Consider the following 16930-nt stretch of genomic DNA (forward strand, 5'->3'; position numbering starts at 1 on the left):
CTCATTTCATTTTTTAAGAAGTTAAATACTTGTTTTTTTATATACACTGATGTAAAGATGTACGCATCTGGTAATATGTGTTCATATTTTAAAGGTTCAATGAATTGATGGTTCTATAGAAAATTACATAGAGATTATATAAAGGTTGTTCTTTTCAAAATTTCACATTGAATGCTAGGATGTCTTTGCATAGATTAGGAGCAGTGGTAGGAATTTTCAGAAATTTCAGAAAAGTATGACTTTTTTATATATAAAAACAAAGAAAGAAAGAAATGAAGGAATGGAAATATTGAAGCTTGATTATAATACAAAACAGATATTTTCAGAAAAATCATACAAGTTGGCTAAAACACTATGATACATTTGTAAGAACAAATTTAAAAATATTCATTTCAAAAAAATCTCATAAGATAATAGTAATTTAAGGAGTTACAGTAGTATGAAAATGGTACAAATTTGCAAATTTTATATGAATTATGTAAAAGCAAAGAAACAAAAAAACATCTGGAAGAATAAAACAGCACAATGACAATTATTTGTCCTTAGCATTAAATGTGACTTAAATAGAGAATAGACTTATAGATATTTGATTATTTTGGTCTCTGTCCTTGAAGTGAAGAAGAGCTTATTTTTAAAATATGAGAGTATGTAACAATGGGAGTATAAATAGGATACAGATGGATGAATCTGATTATTGTTCTTTCTGTTAATGAACTTGAAGTGATACAATATGATATCTGTGAAGTGCTATCAGCTTCCACATGCAGACAAATCTTTTGTGGCAAGTTCCAATTATGTTAATCTGCTCACATCTATGCTGTATTTTTTGAAACCAGATCTGTTATTGGTGGAGTTCATTCCCAGTGAGGAAACTTCCATATCAATGTAGACACACACTTGTTCTGTAAGTTTTAGACTTCTTTGACCAGGAAAATGGGATAGGAAGACCGCAAAGGAAATTGAATTGGCTGGAGTAATAAAGCCATTATGTGTCAAGAATAGGATTTGAAATCATGTTTTTATGATATGATTCTGGCTTTTTATTCACCACACAACACTGCCTTTTTATATTTAAGTCCAGTTATTTTCTTCCCAATGCCTCAATATCTACTTGCTTTTCTGTCAGATCAAATACTTTTCCACCAGGTTATATCTTGCTTTGATTAACAGAGACATTATGAAGTTATAATGCCAACAAAGAATAGCATAAGTAAATTATTAATCTATTCCATTCACTTGCTCTCTTAGTCCCAAATCTGCACTACCCATTTTACAGTATTACTTTGCAATAACTTGTTCTTCTGCACGAGTTTCACTATTCTCTAATTCACACTTCTACAATTCATCCCATTCATCCCTGGAGTGCTTTTAGAGAGCAAGACAGTCAGAGCAGAGTCATTTTATGCTCAGTCTTTTGTCTAATACTCAACTTGTTTAAAGACTAGAATATGTCATGAGCACTATATAAATAATAAATAATACATGTATTAAAATGCCTTTAGCAGATCTTGAATCAGAAAATAGTTCTGCATGTTTTATGCTACACTGATATACATTGATAATCAGGTATAGTACTACTCAAAAAAGACAGATACTAGAAATATTTCCACTTTGAGGGTCTACTCACAGATAACCTTATTTCTTAATCACTAACAGTACTCTGTAACATTCTAGAGGTGGTGGCATCTTTCATAAGTAACGATCCAGTAAATGATATTTTGGTGTCAGTAAATCAACATTTCTAATCCTAATATTCCATTTGTATGAATATTGCTGCCTAGAATCTGCTCCTCTGCTAATGAGAGTCAAGGTATCAAGAAATAGACTTCTTAAATACTTTCTTGTAAGTGATATTCATCTATCTATTTTACCTATTTAATTTATCAACTATTAAATATAGCCATTTATATGTAATAGAGGATGAATTGATTTATAGAGTTCATTGTATGGACTGTGCATCCAAAGTTGCCTTGGAAGTTTCTCGAAATGTCAGGAATATGGTGACTCAGCCAGTGCACAATTTGGAAATGAAAATTTCCAGGCTTCTTCTTGTGGCAAGTAATCTTTCTCCCACTTGTTTCTGAAAATGGTATGAAAGAGCCCTAATAAGATTGAAAGTTAGAAGAGAAGATAATAACTATTAAATCTTCAATTTTTCCTACTCAGGATACAATAAGATCACCTCTTTATATCAAAGCACAGAACCTTTTAAGCACTGAGCCATCACTACTTGGTTAGATCCAGACAGGAAATTTGTCATTGTTACAAGTCTCAACAATTGAATAGCCATATCTTGAAGTAATTGAAATTTCCAGACCTCTAGGTACATAATCCCTGGGATGAAATTTATAACTTAATTCAACTACTACTAAATTTACAAGTATACATATAATATATAATGGTGCACAATAGGCTTAAGGATTGGACTTGAAATTTGATTAATATAAGGAAACCCCAATTGAGGATGCTTCCTCTATTAAAGCATAATGACATCTTCTTTGTATCTTACTATCTTAGAAATCTGTGTAAGTCTCAAAGAAGTTAAAAATCTGTTTCTTAAGTCATAAAGCCAATTAGTGTCAGAAATGGAACCTGAGTCCTTGTCTTCCTGGTTCCAATATAAGTTCGCTATCTACATATCACACAGTTTTTTATACAGAAAGCAAACATATAATGCATTTTCTTTTGAAACTGTGATTTAATTTGTTTTGAGAACTTCTAAACCAATGCATGTTGGAAAAATATGCTATAAATAACTTTATAGCTGACAGTCTCTCTTTGGAGGCATCTGGGTTTTCCAAGGTTAGTTCCTGTGTTATTTCCCATTTTTGTAGATTTAACAATTTTCTTACTGACATTCTTTCCCTATGAGCATTGAAATTACAGAACTTAATTATGAGAATTTTTTGTAATGCCTACTCTATGTGAATAGAGTTTGGGAGAAATACATTATATGAGTGGAGATTGCTCCTTTCTCCTATATTTGCTTTTAATTTTCAAAATCCTTTGTCTGACACTTCTGTGCACATTTAATAATTTAATTAGGTCACATTTAGAGCCTAGACTGCCTTTATTTCCATTATAGTATTCTAATAAGACATCCAGCACATTCCAGATGATTCTGGCAGATTTTTTTAAGGCATTTTCCTCAATTTATTGTACCACCTGAAATAGGGAAGTAAAGATAATATGCCAGTTTATCAAATGGAACAAAGAGATTAAATAGAAAGGATTAAATAGAAGTGTAATAAGCATGAAATTCCTTAAATTTATTGCCAATAAAAAGATGAGTCAGGATAAAATGTTCATGCTTTGAAGATGATACTAACTTTCCAACACAGTAGCATGAGGCATAACTACACAGACTATTCAATTTTGTGGCTTGATAATTATAAAATTCTGGCTCCTAGTCAAAAGTGTGTGTGTGTGTGTGTGTGTGTGTGTGTGTGTGTGTGTGTGTGTGTGTGTGCATGTGTATTTGTTTATTGATCAGCTATTTCAAAATGTATAATCTTATGTAAGTCACAAATTACATAATCTGTCAAGGTGTTCCATATCTCTAAAAAAAAGTCTGAAAAAAAATCAATCTATTTTCATTGGCTCCTCCATTCTATCTTATGAGGGCAAGGACAAAACTTCATGATTCCCCCAAAACATTTAATATAATTTCTCTTAGACTGAGTTCTTTGGAGCTTCCTGATTTGAAGTGAACTTATAAGATTGAATGAAGTCTTTCCTTTTATTTGCTCTTAATTTATCCACACTTTAAATATTGAATGAGAGCAGAAAGAATAAGAGGAAAGACTGGTATCTAAATCTGTAAACAAATATTTATTAGGTACCTACTATGTGTCAAGCACTGTGGTAGGAGGCATACAAAGACAAAAGTTAGAGACAAGTGCATTTTATTGTGAGAGACAACATTTCTACATTTAGACATGTGAGGAAAAATACAAGATCATTTTGGGAAGGTAGTAACAATAGTGATGACTTTCTAATGGAATCAGAAAAGATTTCATGGAAGAGGTCTCTTTTGAGTTGAGTTTTAAAAGAAGCTGGAAATTTTATGAAACATAAGAAAAGTTGAAGGACATTTATGGCATGGGGATCCACCTTTGCAAAGTTATAATGAAAAAAAGATGGTATATATTATGTGAGAATATAAAGAAGGTAAGATGGGTTTGACCTGCATGACCAAAGGAGAATAATATCTAATGTTCTAATGATCTGCAAAGTATCAACCTTGCCTCTTTGTTTTTGAAGCAAAAATATTTCCAGGGAAATAAATGATAGATTTTTACTGAAAATGTAAGATTATTTTTGGCAGGTGACTGAAATACAAACAATTTCCTTCCAATGATTAATTTCAGCTGCTGACCCATTTTCACAAAAATAAGTATGACAATCATTTGTCCTAGCATACTGTTTTTTCATAATCTGTTTGGTCATCTTCATGGCCTGGAGTTAAGCAGAAAGGGAGGAGGGAGTAAACACATGGTTTGCCCAGGTGGACTTGTCTTAGAATGGACAGCTTCAGCAAAAAATCATCTAAATGCAGCCAATTTGGGGTGAAGGACTTTATGGAGGACAAGGAGAAAAAGGAGGGAAAGTAAGAAATGGAGGGGGAATAATGAAAAAAAAATAAAAACTGAAAAGTAAAGCTACAAAGCAAAGGCTAAATTTACAATGGATTATGGAGTATGGGAAAATCTTATTTGTGCTGAGTGGCTTTCTGCCCTGGACCTCTTTTAGATTAAATAACTTTGCTAATATACCTTTCTTCTCCTTCCTCTCTGTCCTCTCTATCCCAACTATGAATTATTCTCTTCCTTTCCTCACTCCTTTTCTTTTATCTTCCTTTCTCTCTCTAATTTTGTCTTCTAATTTTTCTTTCCTTTTCCCTTCTCACCATCCTATTCATTCCCCATTTCTTATCTCATATTCCCTCTTCTCCTCTTTTTCCATCATTTTCCCTCAGTTTTAAGGAGGAATTAAAATAGCTGTCAAAGTTGTCCATATTGAATAACCACACAAAGCTGATGCTTTCCTAAGCAGATGCTACTGCAATTCTCCCAAGTGACAATTTCTTTGTTTAAATGTCCATATGATCTCTTTTATAACCATATTTCCCTGCAACAGTTTGTCCATGAAACTGGCCACATGTCTCTCCTGCTCTACCTCCTGTGCTACATGGATTAAGTTGTACCTATTTTAAAAACAAGAATGTGGTAAATTTGAAAATGATTTTTAGGATCCATGCCATTAACAATATAGCATGTACCTTCCTAGCCCAAAATGTTAAAGAATTACAGCATTTCAATAATTCAATGGTATTTGATTTCATGGGTATTCCTATCATCAAAACAGTTAAGAAACCCTTTGCACCTTAGATTGTGCTTGTTCATTGATTTGGGTTAAAAAATTATCACAACTGGGGCAGGTAGGTGTAGCAGTGGATAGTGCACCAGCCCTGAAGTGTGAAGTCCAGGTTAGCTCCCTGGAGGCCTCAGAATCAGCCGGAGTCAAGATAAGCAAAAGTCCTTGGTCTTTAGGGGGAGAAGAGAAAGGAAGGACAAAACTGCCACAAGGTCTCCACCAACCTTTCTTCTCCTCATCTTCCTCCAAAGTGACTTGTCTCACTTCAAACTCTAATCCCTCCTATAATTATCTATATACACCAAAAGAGGGAGCCAGCATGGAATAGTGAGAAGGGCCATTTTTCCAAGCATATGCTAATAGAGTTATAGTCCATTAGGTAATTAAACTTAAGTGCTCGGTTGTCTGCTTCTAGTGCACCTATACAGAGTTTCAGCCCTTTACATTGAAGTCAGGAGGACCTGAGTTCAAATCGGGTCTCAGATGCTTAACATTTCCTAGCAGTGTGACTCTGGGCAAGTCACTTAACCCCAATTACTTCAGCAAAAAAATAAAATAAAATAAAATAAAATCTATCTATCTATCTATCTATCTATCTATCTATCTATCTACCACAATAGCTTTGATGAATTTAACTAGGGTAACTCTCTGACAACAGACATGCAGTCTTTTGCTATTTCCCTACTCAAAGTCTATTTGACTCATATGTCCTTCAACAACACCAGGTTCCCTTTTGAATGTTGAATTTATTAGAAGTCTACCTCCCTAGTTATATTTGCTAGTCCTTCAATTATTACTTTATCTCCCATATTAAATGAGAATGTTGACTTCTATTTGCATTACAGTAAAATAGATTCAAATGTGTCCTCTTTATAGATGGAGGAGACAGTTGAGAGGGAGGAAAAGAGGGAAAGAAAGAAGGAAGGCAAGAAGGGAGGAAAGAAGGGAAAGAGAGAAGGGTTGGACATCCTTGATGCAACACTGATTTATCTCTTTGTATGATGTCAAAGAAGTACCTTCACCGTTCCTAAGATTCTGTCAAGTACTAGTTTCAGTTATCATCGGGCATTAAAAATGGTCTTATACTGTAACAAGAAAGAACACAATGTTGTGTCCTTCCTAGTTTGAAACTAATGCAGTACAGAAGCCTTCTGAGGTTTCTGTAGTTTAGTTCTCTCTTTCCTCATTTTCCCTTCTTTGCAGACAATAAATCAGAAGGTTGTTCTGTTTGGTAGCAATATCAGAGGCCAAGGCAGGATTAGGACAGGTATCATTTAGTGACAGATTTTTCAGTCTCATGTTTCATGTATGTAGCTTTGGAATTACTGTGAAGGATAATATTCTTGATTTATTGAAGTCATTTAAAAATAAATATATAACTTTGTACTAAGCTAAAACTTTATCCAAAAGTTCATGTGCTTGCTGATTGTCATGAATTCTTCCTTTCTCTTGATGAAAAAATAGTTGCCTAATTCATTTGACTTTAGTCTGGCAAGCACCCACTAACAATTTGAAAAAATGTCTTGCAATAAAAAATGTTGAACTTTAACTCTACTCAATGTTAGGTTAACTTAAAGCAAATATATATATATATATATATATATATATATATATATATATATATATATATATATATATATCCCCAATCCTAATCATATTATGTATAAACAAAGTCTTAGAATAAAAATTTCACCATGCATGCTCCCCACATAAAGATTTACCAAATGTTTCCTTTCTCATTCAAACCTTTTGCATTTTGACAAAATTCTACTAACTCACACCAAAATTTGATATACTTGCTGTTTTATCTGACTAGTATGCTCCCCCAAATGGAAATCTTCCCAGTAAATCTATGTAACCTTTCTTTCTTTTTTTTTTTTTTTTTTTTTTAGTTTGAGGTAGGTAAATGGCACAATGGAGAGAGAGGAAAGTTTGGAGTAGGGAAGACTTGAATTAAATTCTTGCTCAGTTACTTATTACTTGTGTGCCTCTGGGCTATATATCTCAGTTTCTTCATCTCTAAAATGAGCTAGAGAAAGAAATGAAAAATCCTTCCAATGTTTTTGCCAAGAAAACCCAAAATAGGATCATGAAAGGTTCCACATGACTTGAAATGACTGAACAACAACAACAACAAAAATCTCAGTATCTGCTATGAACTATTATGGCTGTTTGATTTACAATGAAAATTAAAATAGGAGAAAAATGGATATAAATCAGTATATTAAAGATACATATAGAGTAGAATAAAAATAGAAAAACAAGTCATTTGGTTACTAGTCAGTTACTCAAATTTGTAGATCTGATTAGTCATAGTAAGACAACATAGTAAGACTATTTTGATCCCAACATAGAGACATTATTTTGGTCCTCTTCAAATACAAAGGACAAAACCAAGCAAACTATATATAGAAATAACAGCACCATTATGGATGCTGGAACACAATGCTAGACATAAAGTTGAACATTATTAATTGTATACTTTTCTTAAAAGAGCTCTTGATAAAGGGTGAGGATATAAAACATAAGAGCATGATATATCTTAGGGAAAAGAAAAAAATGAAAGTTGGGGGAAGTTACCAGTTAAAAAAAGCCTATTTCCTTAGAACTCAGGGAGATTATGATGATAATGATACTATAACAAAAGTTTCAAGTTGATATCAAAGAAGCTTAGTATCTCAAGTTGAGCTGTTCTCCATTCAAATCTTGCCTCTCCCATTTATTTTCTATGTGATCTTGGAAAAGTCACTTAAGATCCTTGTACTGCACTTTTCTAATTAACAAAATGAAGGAGCTGACTTGAATAACTTCTTTGATCGATGGGCTATATTGTCTAGTTTATATAGAAAAAAGAATCCCCTTTATAAAATATTCCCAGGGGAAAATATCTATCTTGCTTATGAATCTCTAGTGAAAGGAACTCACAATTTCCCAACACAAATGATAGAAATATATAGTCTGTTAAAATTTGTCAAAATAACCATGTGGTTATCAAATACTCACTTCCTTTTTTCATAAGGATCAAACTTTTTCTTCTTCTTCTTTTTTTTTTTTTTTTTTTTTTTTTTTTTTGACTAGACCCTTTGCCTTCATGTTTAACTTTCTTTCTCTGGCAAAGGGATAAACAAATGTCTGTTACAACTAGAAAGAGAGAAAACTGCCAGAGCTCATAAAGAATCATACTAAAAACACAGCAATAATGAAATCCATGCTATTATTATCCCTCTTAGAATCCCAGAGAAACAGTTGTTACATTTATTTATACCTAGGATTATTGTTTTCATTTTTAGGTTGGGGGAGGTAAAAGAGGGAAAGAAAATATAAAGGTACTGTGGGGAAACTTTTCATACAAGGCAAAGGCAATGTGTTAATAGAGACCCTCTAGCCAATATAATTAATATGGAAAAAAGAAAGAATCAGTTCTGGAATCAGAGGACCAGTTTAAATTTGTCCTCTGACACTTACTATCTGTGTGAATATAATCAGGTAACTTAACTTTTCTGGACTTCAGTCTCATAATCTATAGAAAGATGAAGACTGCATGGTTCCCAAAGTCCCTTCTTGCCTAGTGCTATGATTCTGTGATCAGGGAACTTTTCCTAAATGTTGTCATTATTCCTACTTTCTGTTTCTTATTGACTGAATTAAGTAATTTCAGGGATTTTGCAAGGCTATTATAGGCTAACATACAACTGCAAGGTAACAATGGGAGACAAATATTTAAATTAGATTTAATTAAGACTGACATTGCTTTCAGAGTGTTTATGACAACCATTTTTTAAAATCAACTTTTAGGATAGGAAAGTGAGCTCTCATCAAAATAAGTATCTTTTGAAGCTTCCCTTAGGGTTTCAGTATCTTTGCTTATTATCTTTAGCCATGTAATATCCTAGATCCCAGTCCATATGATACAAGGTTAAGTGAAGAAATAGAGATCTGAAAATTATTGAAATTCTTGAATTGTGTTTCTAAGTCAAATGTCTCTCTTAGGCTAATGATTCTAATTGGGAGATCTGATTATGACAGGAAGAAAAATTAGATACATATGGAAACTATTACAGCTATCATTGTTATGTTTCATGTCTGTTGGAAGGTCCACATTTTATGGTGATTGATTTCTTACATATCAAGATAATGACCAATAGAAGAGTTACATCTCCACAAGATTATTCTCTATTATGTAATACATGCATAACTGCATTAAAGATCAAAAAACCTTCAATAGCTATTTCTTAATGTCAACAATTTTTAACTCTTCTCCTTCAAATTCAAAAATCTGAGACTAGATCCAAATTTCCTTTTCCCACCTGTATGCCAGTGTTTATCTCTTGCTTTGTTCATAGATCAAACTTGCCAAACAGTGCAATGTGAGGTTCTCATTCTCAATGGTGATTATTTTGTTAGTGATCAAATGATGGGCCTGCCTAAAATAAGCCTTGTGAGAAGTTCAGTCTCTCTGTACTATCAAGGTCATTACTGAATATCAAGATTTCAGTTAAGAAGCACAGAGATGCCATCTAGCAGTAACTCTTAGGAACTTCAAAGTTTGCTATATATGACACTGGAGCAAGTAACTGATTTCCTGTAAGCTCTTTAGATTTTTAGCTTATGTTACTTGAGTGTGGTTTGGCATTTTGCCCATAAAGCTGACACTCCATTAGGAATGAAACTAAACTGAAGTCTGTTATGAGTGGCCAAGGGTAATGGTGAGAGGGGGTTGATTGAACTAATGTGTTTTCCAAATAGAAATAGAAACTGGTAATTAGGCTGTAATTAAGATAGCATAGATTTTAATAATTTTAGTAGTAGAGGAATTGATGATCTGTCAGAAAAAATCCAAATAATTAATTAGTGGTGAGCTGTCTTCTTTCACTTAAGGACAGTAGTTGTGCCAATATTCTGACATGCTAAGGAACAACAACAAAAAAAGTGTATCTATGCTGAAAATGAATTCATCTACATGATGAATTATCTTTGGACATAAAATCCTTGGCATTTCTTTAAATTCTAAATTCCACTTCAGATTTTCAAGTAACATATCTTACCATGAGATGGCGATACTTAAACACTTTATAAAATATAATATAACCAAGGTGATCTTACAATCACATAAGAGTTATCATAAAAGCAAATATTGATGACCCTGTGTAAATAAATATGGTCAATTTGTTATGAAACAATTGTGCATTGCCACCAGCTTTGGTTTTAATAAAATCATAGTAAGAAATCAGTAAGTTCTATAAACATGGAATTGGAAATTATATACCTCTTTTGCCTTATCTTTCCAAATTTATGAACTCTATGTATAGATTTGTTTCCATGATTCACCATCATGTTGGGTATGTGGATATATTTAAACATGTGTGTATATGCATGCGTGTGAGTATGTAAACTAGATTGCTTATAGATGAGTAAAGTTTGAGCACTCCAATTTAAAACATGATTGTTCATTTATGGTCAATTTTCAATATAACTGAAGGTAAAAAAGAAAATCAGAATTGTGTTTCAGATTTATATTCCAACCTTTGTTCATCGAGGATCATCATTTTACCTCCATGTTTAAAAAGGAGCCTTTCTGAGTATCACACTCAGCAGTTAATCTTAGTTACCATTTATAACTGTATTTTAATTTCAGACAGCAAAATTTCCCCAGAAGAGAGAATTTGTCATCCAAGTTTTTAAATCAAAGAGCAAAAGACAAACTTGGCTAGCTATATTCAGTGTACAACCTGATCTGTTATTACTTTGAGGGCCAATAGTGATTTTTGTGTTTAGTTCATGCACTAATATATTTTGGATTTAAAATAAGATTTTATGAGCAAAACAAGATTAATACTGCTTTGCCTCTTCTCAAAAATCTTACTTTGAGTTTTCTATTTTTTATATATTAAAATTGAGTGGAATGAAGATTTTTGTATTAAGATGTCATTATGTTATCAAACAAAATGCTAGTATACTCTGTCCTCTTCAAAGAGTTTTGCAGTTTTCAAAAAGTTATATGAACTATCTAAAAAGTTAACATATGCCTTTATCCCTTTATGAATCTCTCAGGTTTGAATTCCCAAATAATTGAGTCATGAAAGTTTATTAACAATGAATGAGTTCAGGGATAACACACTAATTAAAGATACATTATTTGTTTGATAGTTTGTGTATTTGTCTGACTTTGAATTATATTCATACTGATTAATTGATATTTTGATTATGATAGTAATAATATATGAACATAATGCTTCTGAGTTTGTAAAGTAGCTTGAATTCAGATCAAAATTAGTTGGAACTAAATTCTCCATGTTTTTCATGAGAAGGAAATTTTCTTTATAATATCTGTAAATTTTTAGCATGTAGTTTTTATTAATGACTGCTATACTTACCTTAACTTTTAAAATACTTCATTTTTCAAATGATTTAAAATACATTTTGCTTGCAATTTGAATTGGATTTATTGCTATGGATATTTCTATAGAAAATTTCAAGCTTCATATCTAATGATATTGTTTTAAAAGTTTTTTTTTGTTTTCAACATAACTTTAAGAAATGTAGATAAACTATTACAATGTATTAGCAGAAATTTTGAATTATTAACTTTTATATAAATAAAAAAGTTGTGTGTATTAGCAAAACAAGTTCAATATGTTTTCCTACTGGGAAAACTTACTTTATAAAATGTAAACTTTATGCAAACACTGTATAATATGAAAACTACATCATTAAAATCAATAAGATGATATTCACAAATGCTAAGTACAATGTTTAAGGAATGACAATAGTTAAAATGGGGAATTGTGTGTTTCCATTAACCTGAAATAATTCTGGAAAGTGTACACAAATGATCACTAGCAAGTATGATACTTATTTCAAGTTTGTACTGTATTTTCAATTGACATATTACCTCCTAAAGTGTAGAATTGTGTTGGGCAAAGTCCCAGTTTTGCTGATTTTTCAATGGAAGATTAATTTATTCATACTTTACAGATATAAGAAGACAACGCTGTTGATTTTTGAATTTAACATAAGGCCCACTATAATATGTTGGCCCTTCTAATCCAGCTGATTTGTCTTGAGACAAAGAACAAATAAAGAAGCAAAGATACTTAGTTAATAAATGGTATCTTTAGATATACCTTCCTTGACATCTTTCTAGTTACTCATGATAATCACTTTTAGAATACTAAATCTCTCAGGATATCTGACTTTTCTCATGACTTGCCACATTCATTAGTGGAGATATTTCTTTATGCTTTCTGCCTTTTTTTTTTTTTTTTCTAGAGTACCCCTATATTTTCGATAGCTTAGACTGAGCATTTTTTTCAGAGTTCAAGATCCATAATCATCATTCTTCTCTGTCATAGTTTATCTTACTATTCCTTAACACTAGAAATCAGAACTTCTTCAACCTCTCCACATCTCACCTTCACCCCCCCACATGACTTTTTTTTTGTTTATTTGTTTGTTTTTTTGTTTTTTGTTTTTGTAGCGGAAAACAACAAACAAGCAACAAACAAGAAAATATCTTCTTTCACCAAACCAGCTCTAGGCAATGACAGAGAGTTCAACCGTATTACTCTGCCTCTTGTATTACAAGCAGGATCCCAAATGTTTTGGACACAAACTGCAGCAAGTCTGTGCTGGGAGTGTTATTGACCAGGCTCAGCTGGAAATATGCTTCTCCACTTTAAACAAAGGGGTAAGCAGTCCTAGTATCTTCTAATGCATTTTTGCAACTAATATTATTATAATTGCAAACTCCACTGTTGTCTATCAAACCACAGAAAAGCACACAAAGCCTTTGGCCAGGGGAAAAAAAAAAAAAAAAAAAAAAAAAAAAAAGCTAAATTCCCCAGAGATCCGCAATGCCCACTACACGGAAATACACAATATTCACTCCCCTTCCTTTTCTACCCTTTTCTCCCAAACTGAGTCTACCTTGCAGTACTATTCCTTGAGTGGGTAAACTTGCCATTTCTCATGCAGTAAAGGTAAGATGAGTAAGAGATGATAGCTTGAGGTACTGTCCTTCAAGCTTAAAAAAACCCAAAAAACCAAAACAAAACAACACTGTGCATTTATATAAAATAAGATAAAATAATATTCATACCTTGGAAGGATCCAGTCCAGCCAGCAAAGAAAGCAGCAGAAGGTTGAGGAGGTTGGATGGTGCCTGCATTCTGCTCTGGGTTTCTTTGCCTCTTTACTATCTTTTATTCAGCTACTCCACTTTCACTGCAGGGACCCTTCTCCTGTCAGTTGCACTTTCTGCCTGCCAGCTAGAATCTGAGTGGAAGGAGCAGCAGCAGTAGCTGTGGCAGAAACAACACCAGCAGGAACCGGGCAGCAGCAGCAGTTACAGCAGCAGCAGCAGCAGCAGCAGCAGCAACACCAGCAGCAGCAGCCGCCCTGGGGGGTGATCATTCCGCAGGCATCCTCAGAGCTGGGAGTCCAGGAGCTCAGCCGAGTGGGCAAGGCTGCAGCAGGCGCTGCCCGTGGTACTGAAGCTCTTCCACACCACTGCTCTTTTCCTTCACAGCTACCCAGCTAGTCCACTGAAAAAGTTTTGACCCAAGGGGGAGTAAAAGAAAAAGAGACAGACAGAGAGATTTGAGCAAAAGAGAGGATTAGGGGGAGAGGGAGAAAGAGAGAGAAAGAGATGAGTAGTAACTGCTGGGAGAGGTGTGGAAACCTGGGCAACGGATGTGACATCAGCAGAGCTCCTGGGGGCTTGAGGAGATGTTTTGCAGGGAATTTGTTAACCAAACAAGGACAATCTCAACTCTTTCCTGATTCATTTCAGCACTTACCGAAAACGGGAGCAGTTAAATTAACTAGTCAGCTAGATTTTATGAAAGAAATAAGTAAGCAATGGAGGTGCCTAGTGTCATTAATAGAGAACTCACTAAGGCATTCAGTTTCTTAAAGTTTTCACTGAGATCAATGTTTATTGACTTTATATGCAGGATACATATTGTACCTGCTTATGGAAATATGTTCATATATGTTTACATATAATGTACTGTTACACTTATTCAAAAATTATTAGCATTTGACCATTTCCATATAGACCCTTAGGCCAACTAGATTAATGAAAGTTTAAGTACGGAATATGTATTTAATTCATGATGTTAGGACTATAGCTTCCATAAGAGTTTAACTTTTGTTTATGCCCCAGGAAGAATTAAATAATGTAAGGTTATTTAAATTGGAAAAGTTACAATTTCTGAATCTCTATTTTTTTTTTTTTTTTTTTTTTTTTTAGATACAAAGGTAAAAGCAAAGTGTTTAGGTACACATTGCCAAAAAAAGTAAATGATAAGTAATCTGTAACTCACCTGAAATCCAACATTTCTTCTTTTTGAAGTTTGGAATGAGAAAATTGTGTGCTGTCAATTGAAAATTGGATTGGGTCAATGATGCAAAATCCCTCAATACTATCCCAATGATTATTAAAATGTTCTTTCATTGAGAAAGTAAGAAGGGCATTTACTCGTCTAGTTAATCATCCAGAAGTGAAATTGACTAAGAATAAATTTGCCTAGAGTTGAAATCATATCCTTTCCTCCAGAGACAATATCAAAATTAAGATAAATAGTATAAGAGATAAAAAAACTAATCACACATACTGTGCTTCCCTACTGTTCTTCATATTCATTATTACATTAATCCATATTATTCAAATTAAAATAAAGGATATCATCACAAATTATATTTTCTAAAGTTTTCCTGTCTTGGTTGTACATATTCTGTTCTTGACTCTGATTCATTTCCAAGTACTCTTTTCTTCTATAAAATATAATTGACAGGAAGAAAAAGAATTTCAAAGGTTCCTGAATGAAAGTATGGCTCATGTACACAAAAGCATATGGCTTGAATGAGGATCAACTAAAATTACCAATGTCTTGATAACAATCTTGCTATGCATACCATACTTTCTTCTCAGCGGAAAGAGAAATGGAGTTGTTTCCACCAAGGAAAAAGATAATAAAATTCTAACAGCAAATTTGATATTCCTTTGGGGTATTTTTCAAGAACACATTAAAAGCTTATACTTCTCATTTCATTTTATTTTATTTTCCTCAACTTTGTCTTAAAATAGTTAATTTTGATGTAAAATTAATATCTTTGATATAAAGTTAATCATCATAAGGTTGTTTAAAATAAACAATTGAATGAATACATTCAGCTTTCATTTTTGCTTTTCTACTATTTTCTTTGGGATTCTGTGTATTGTTAAATGTGCTTCATTTATCTCAAATAAAAGTCTGCAATTAATGCATAGGATAGAAATATTGCACAGGATAGAGAAAGTTAAATTCACAGTCCCAAAAAATTTTAAATAGCTACGTAAATGCATATGGTATGCATGAAAAAGTAGGAGACTTCTTTCTTCATAAATTATTTTTAATTAATTAACTATTGTGGTCTCCACTTTGACACCTGGTTACTGGAATAGAGAATGTGTTCTCATATAAGTCAGCAAAGGAAATTTAAATGAGAACCATCTAGATTTCAAACACCTAGTTTCTTCAATTGTCAGAACTTCAAGTTCAACAGATGTTCTTTTATCAATCAGAATGATTCTTCCACTAAGAAAAACAAACAATAAACCTCTTCTGGCCTCACACTTGCCTGAGTATATAAACATCTGGAGCAATGTAAGAGGCAAATTTATTGCTGCTATTTCTTTTACCTTCTTTTCTCATGGAATTGGAAGACTATTCATTATTGATAGCAATCCATACACACATCTTACCAAATATTACTAGGAAAAAAATCTGATCAGAAAAGGTGATACCACTTAGAAATAGCAAGTAATATATGGCAGTTACTAAGTAAATGAAAATATGATCTTAGCATGTTTACAAAATATTTATCATAACTAAAACTTAAACAGTTGGTCAAACCAATTAAATTGAATGACACATCAAAAAATAATTTAATATTTCAGAAAAATGAGCTAAGCTAACCCAAAATTCATGACCACCAAAAATAGAATTTGCCTGGAGCATCCTCTTTGCTGTCACTTTAATATTAGTTTAATTTTCCCTAGACAGTAAAGTTCAAGAACAAATACCTATGAATGTGTTTATACTGTGGGCTGAATAGTGCCCTTTATAGACTTAGAAATCTATAATCCATATACCAGTCTTTAGGAGAAGACATTGTTCTATCTACTGAATGACATACATGGATCTCTCTTTTTTTATTAAATAAATAATTTATTTATTTTGTTTTCCCCTCAATTATATTCAAAACAATTTTTTACATGTTTTTTGAGATTTTTGAGTTCTAGATTATCTCCCTTATCCCCACCCACAAGAAACTACATATGAAGTTATGTAAAATATTTCCATAAAAGTCAAGTTATGAAAGAAAACATAAATATTCCACCATAATGAAAATAAAAAATTTCAAGAAAAATTAAGTCAAAAATAGAGAGAAAGAAAAAAATTGAGAATACTTCAATCTGTATTTAGCCTTAATCAGTAACTTCTTTGGGTATGGATAGGAATTTTCATCATGAATCCTTTAGGGTAGTTGTGGATGATTGTACTATTGA

At 32.6% G+C, this 16930-nt stretch overlaps 1 protein-coding gene across 1 annotated transcript in view; it reads right to left on the reverse strand.

Moving 5' to 3' along the window:
* The window catches only part of OLFM3 (olfactomedin 3), a 276466-nt gene extending 262686 nt beyond the window's left edge, over positions 1-13780 (reverse strand). Inside the window, exon 1 of the mRNA XM_074262823.1 lies at positions 13475-13780. Within this exon, the coding sequence (XP_074118924.1) occupies positions 13475-13543 (69 nt within the window). The 5' untranslated portion in view covers positions 13544-13780. The remainder of the gene's footprint in view (positions 1-13474) is intronic.
* Between the last annotated feature and the right edge of the window lie 3150 nt (positions 13781-16930).

The sequence above is a fragment of the Sminthopsis crassicaudata genome, chromosome 4 (genome assembly GCF_048593235.1).
Source record: "Sminthopsis crassicaudata isolate SCR6 chromosome 4, ASM4859323v1, whole genome shotgun sequence".
Classification (NCBI taxonomy): Eukaryota; Metazoa; Chordata; class Mammalia; order Dasyuromorphia; family Dasyuridae; genus Sminthopsis; species Sminthopsis crassicaudata.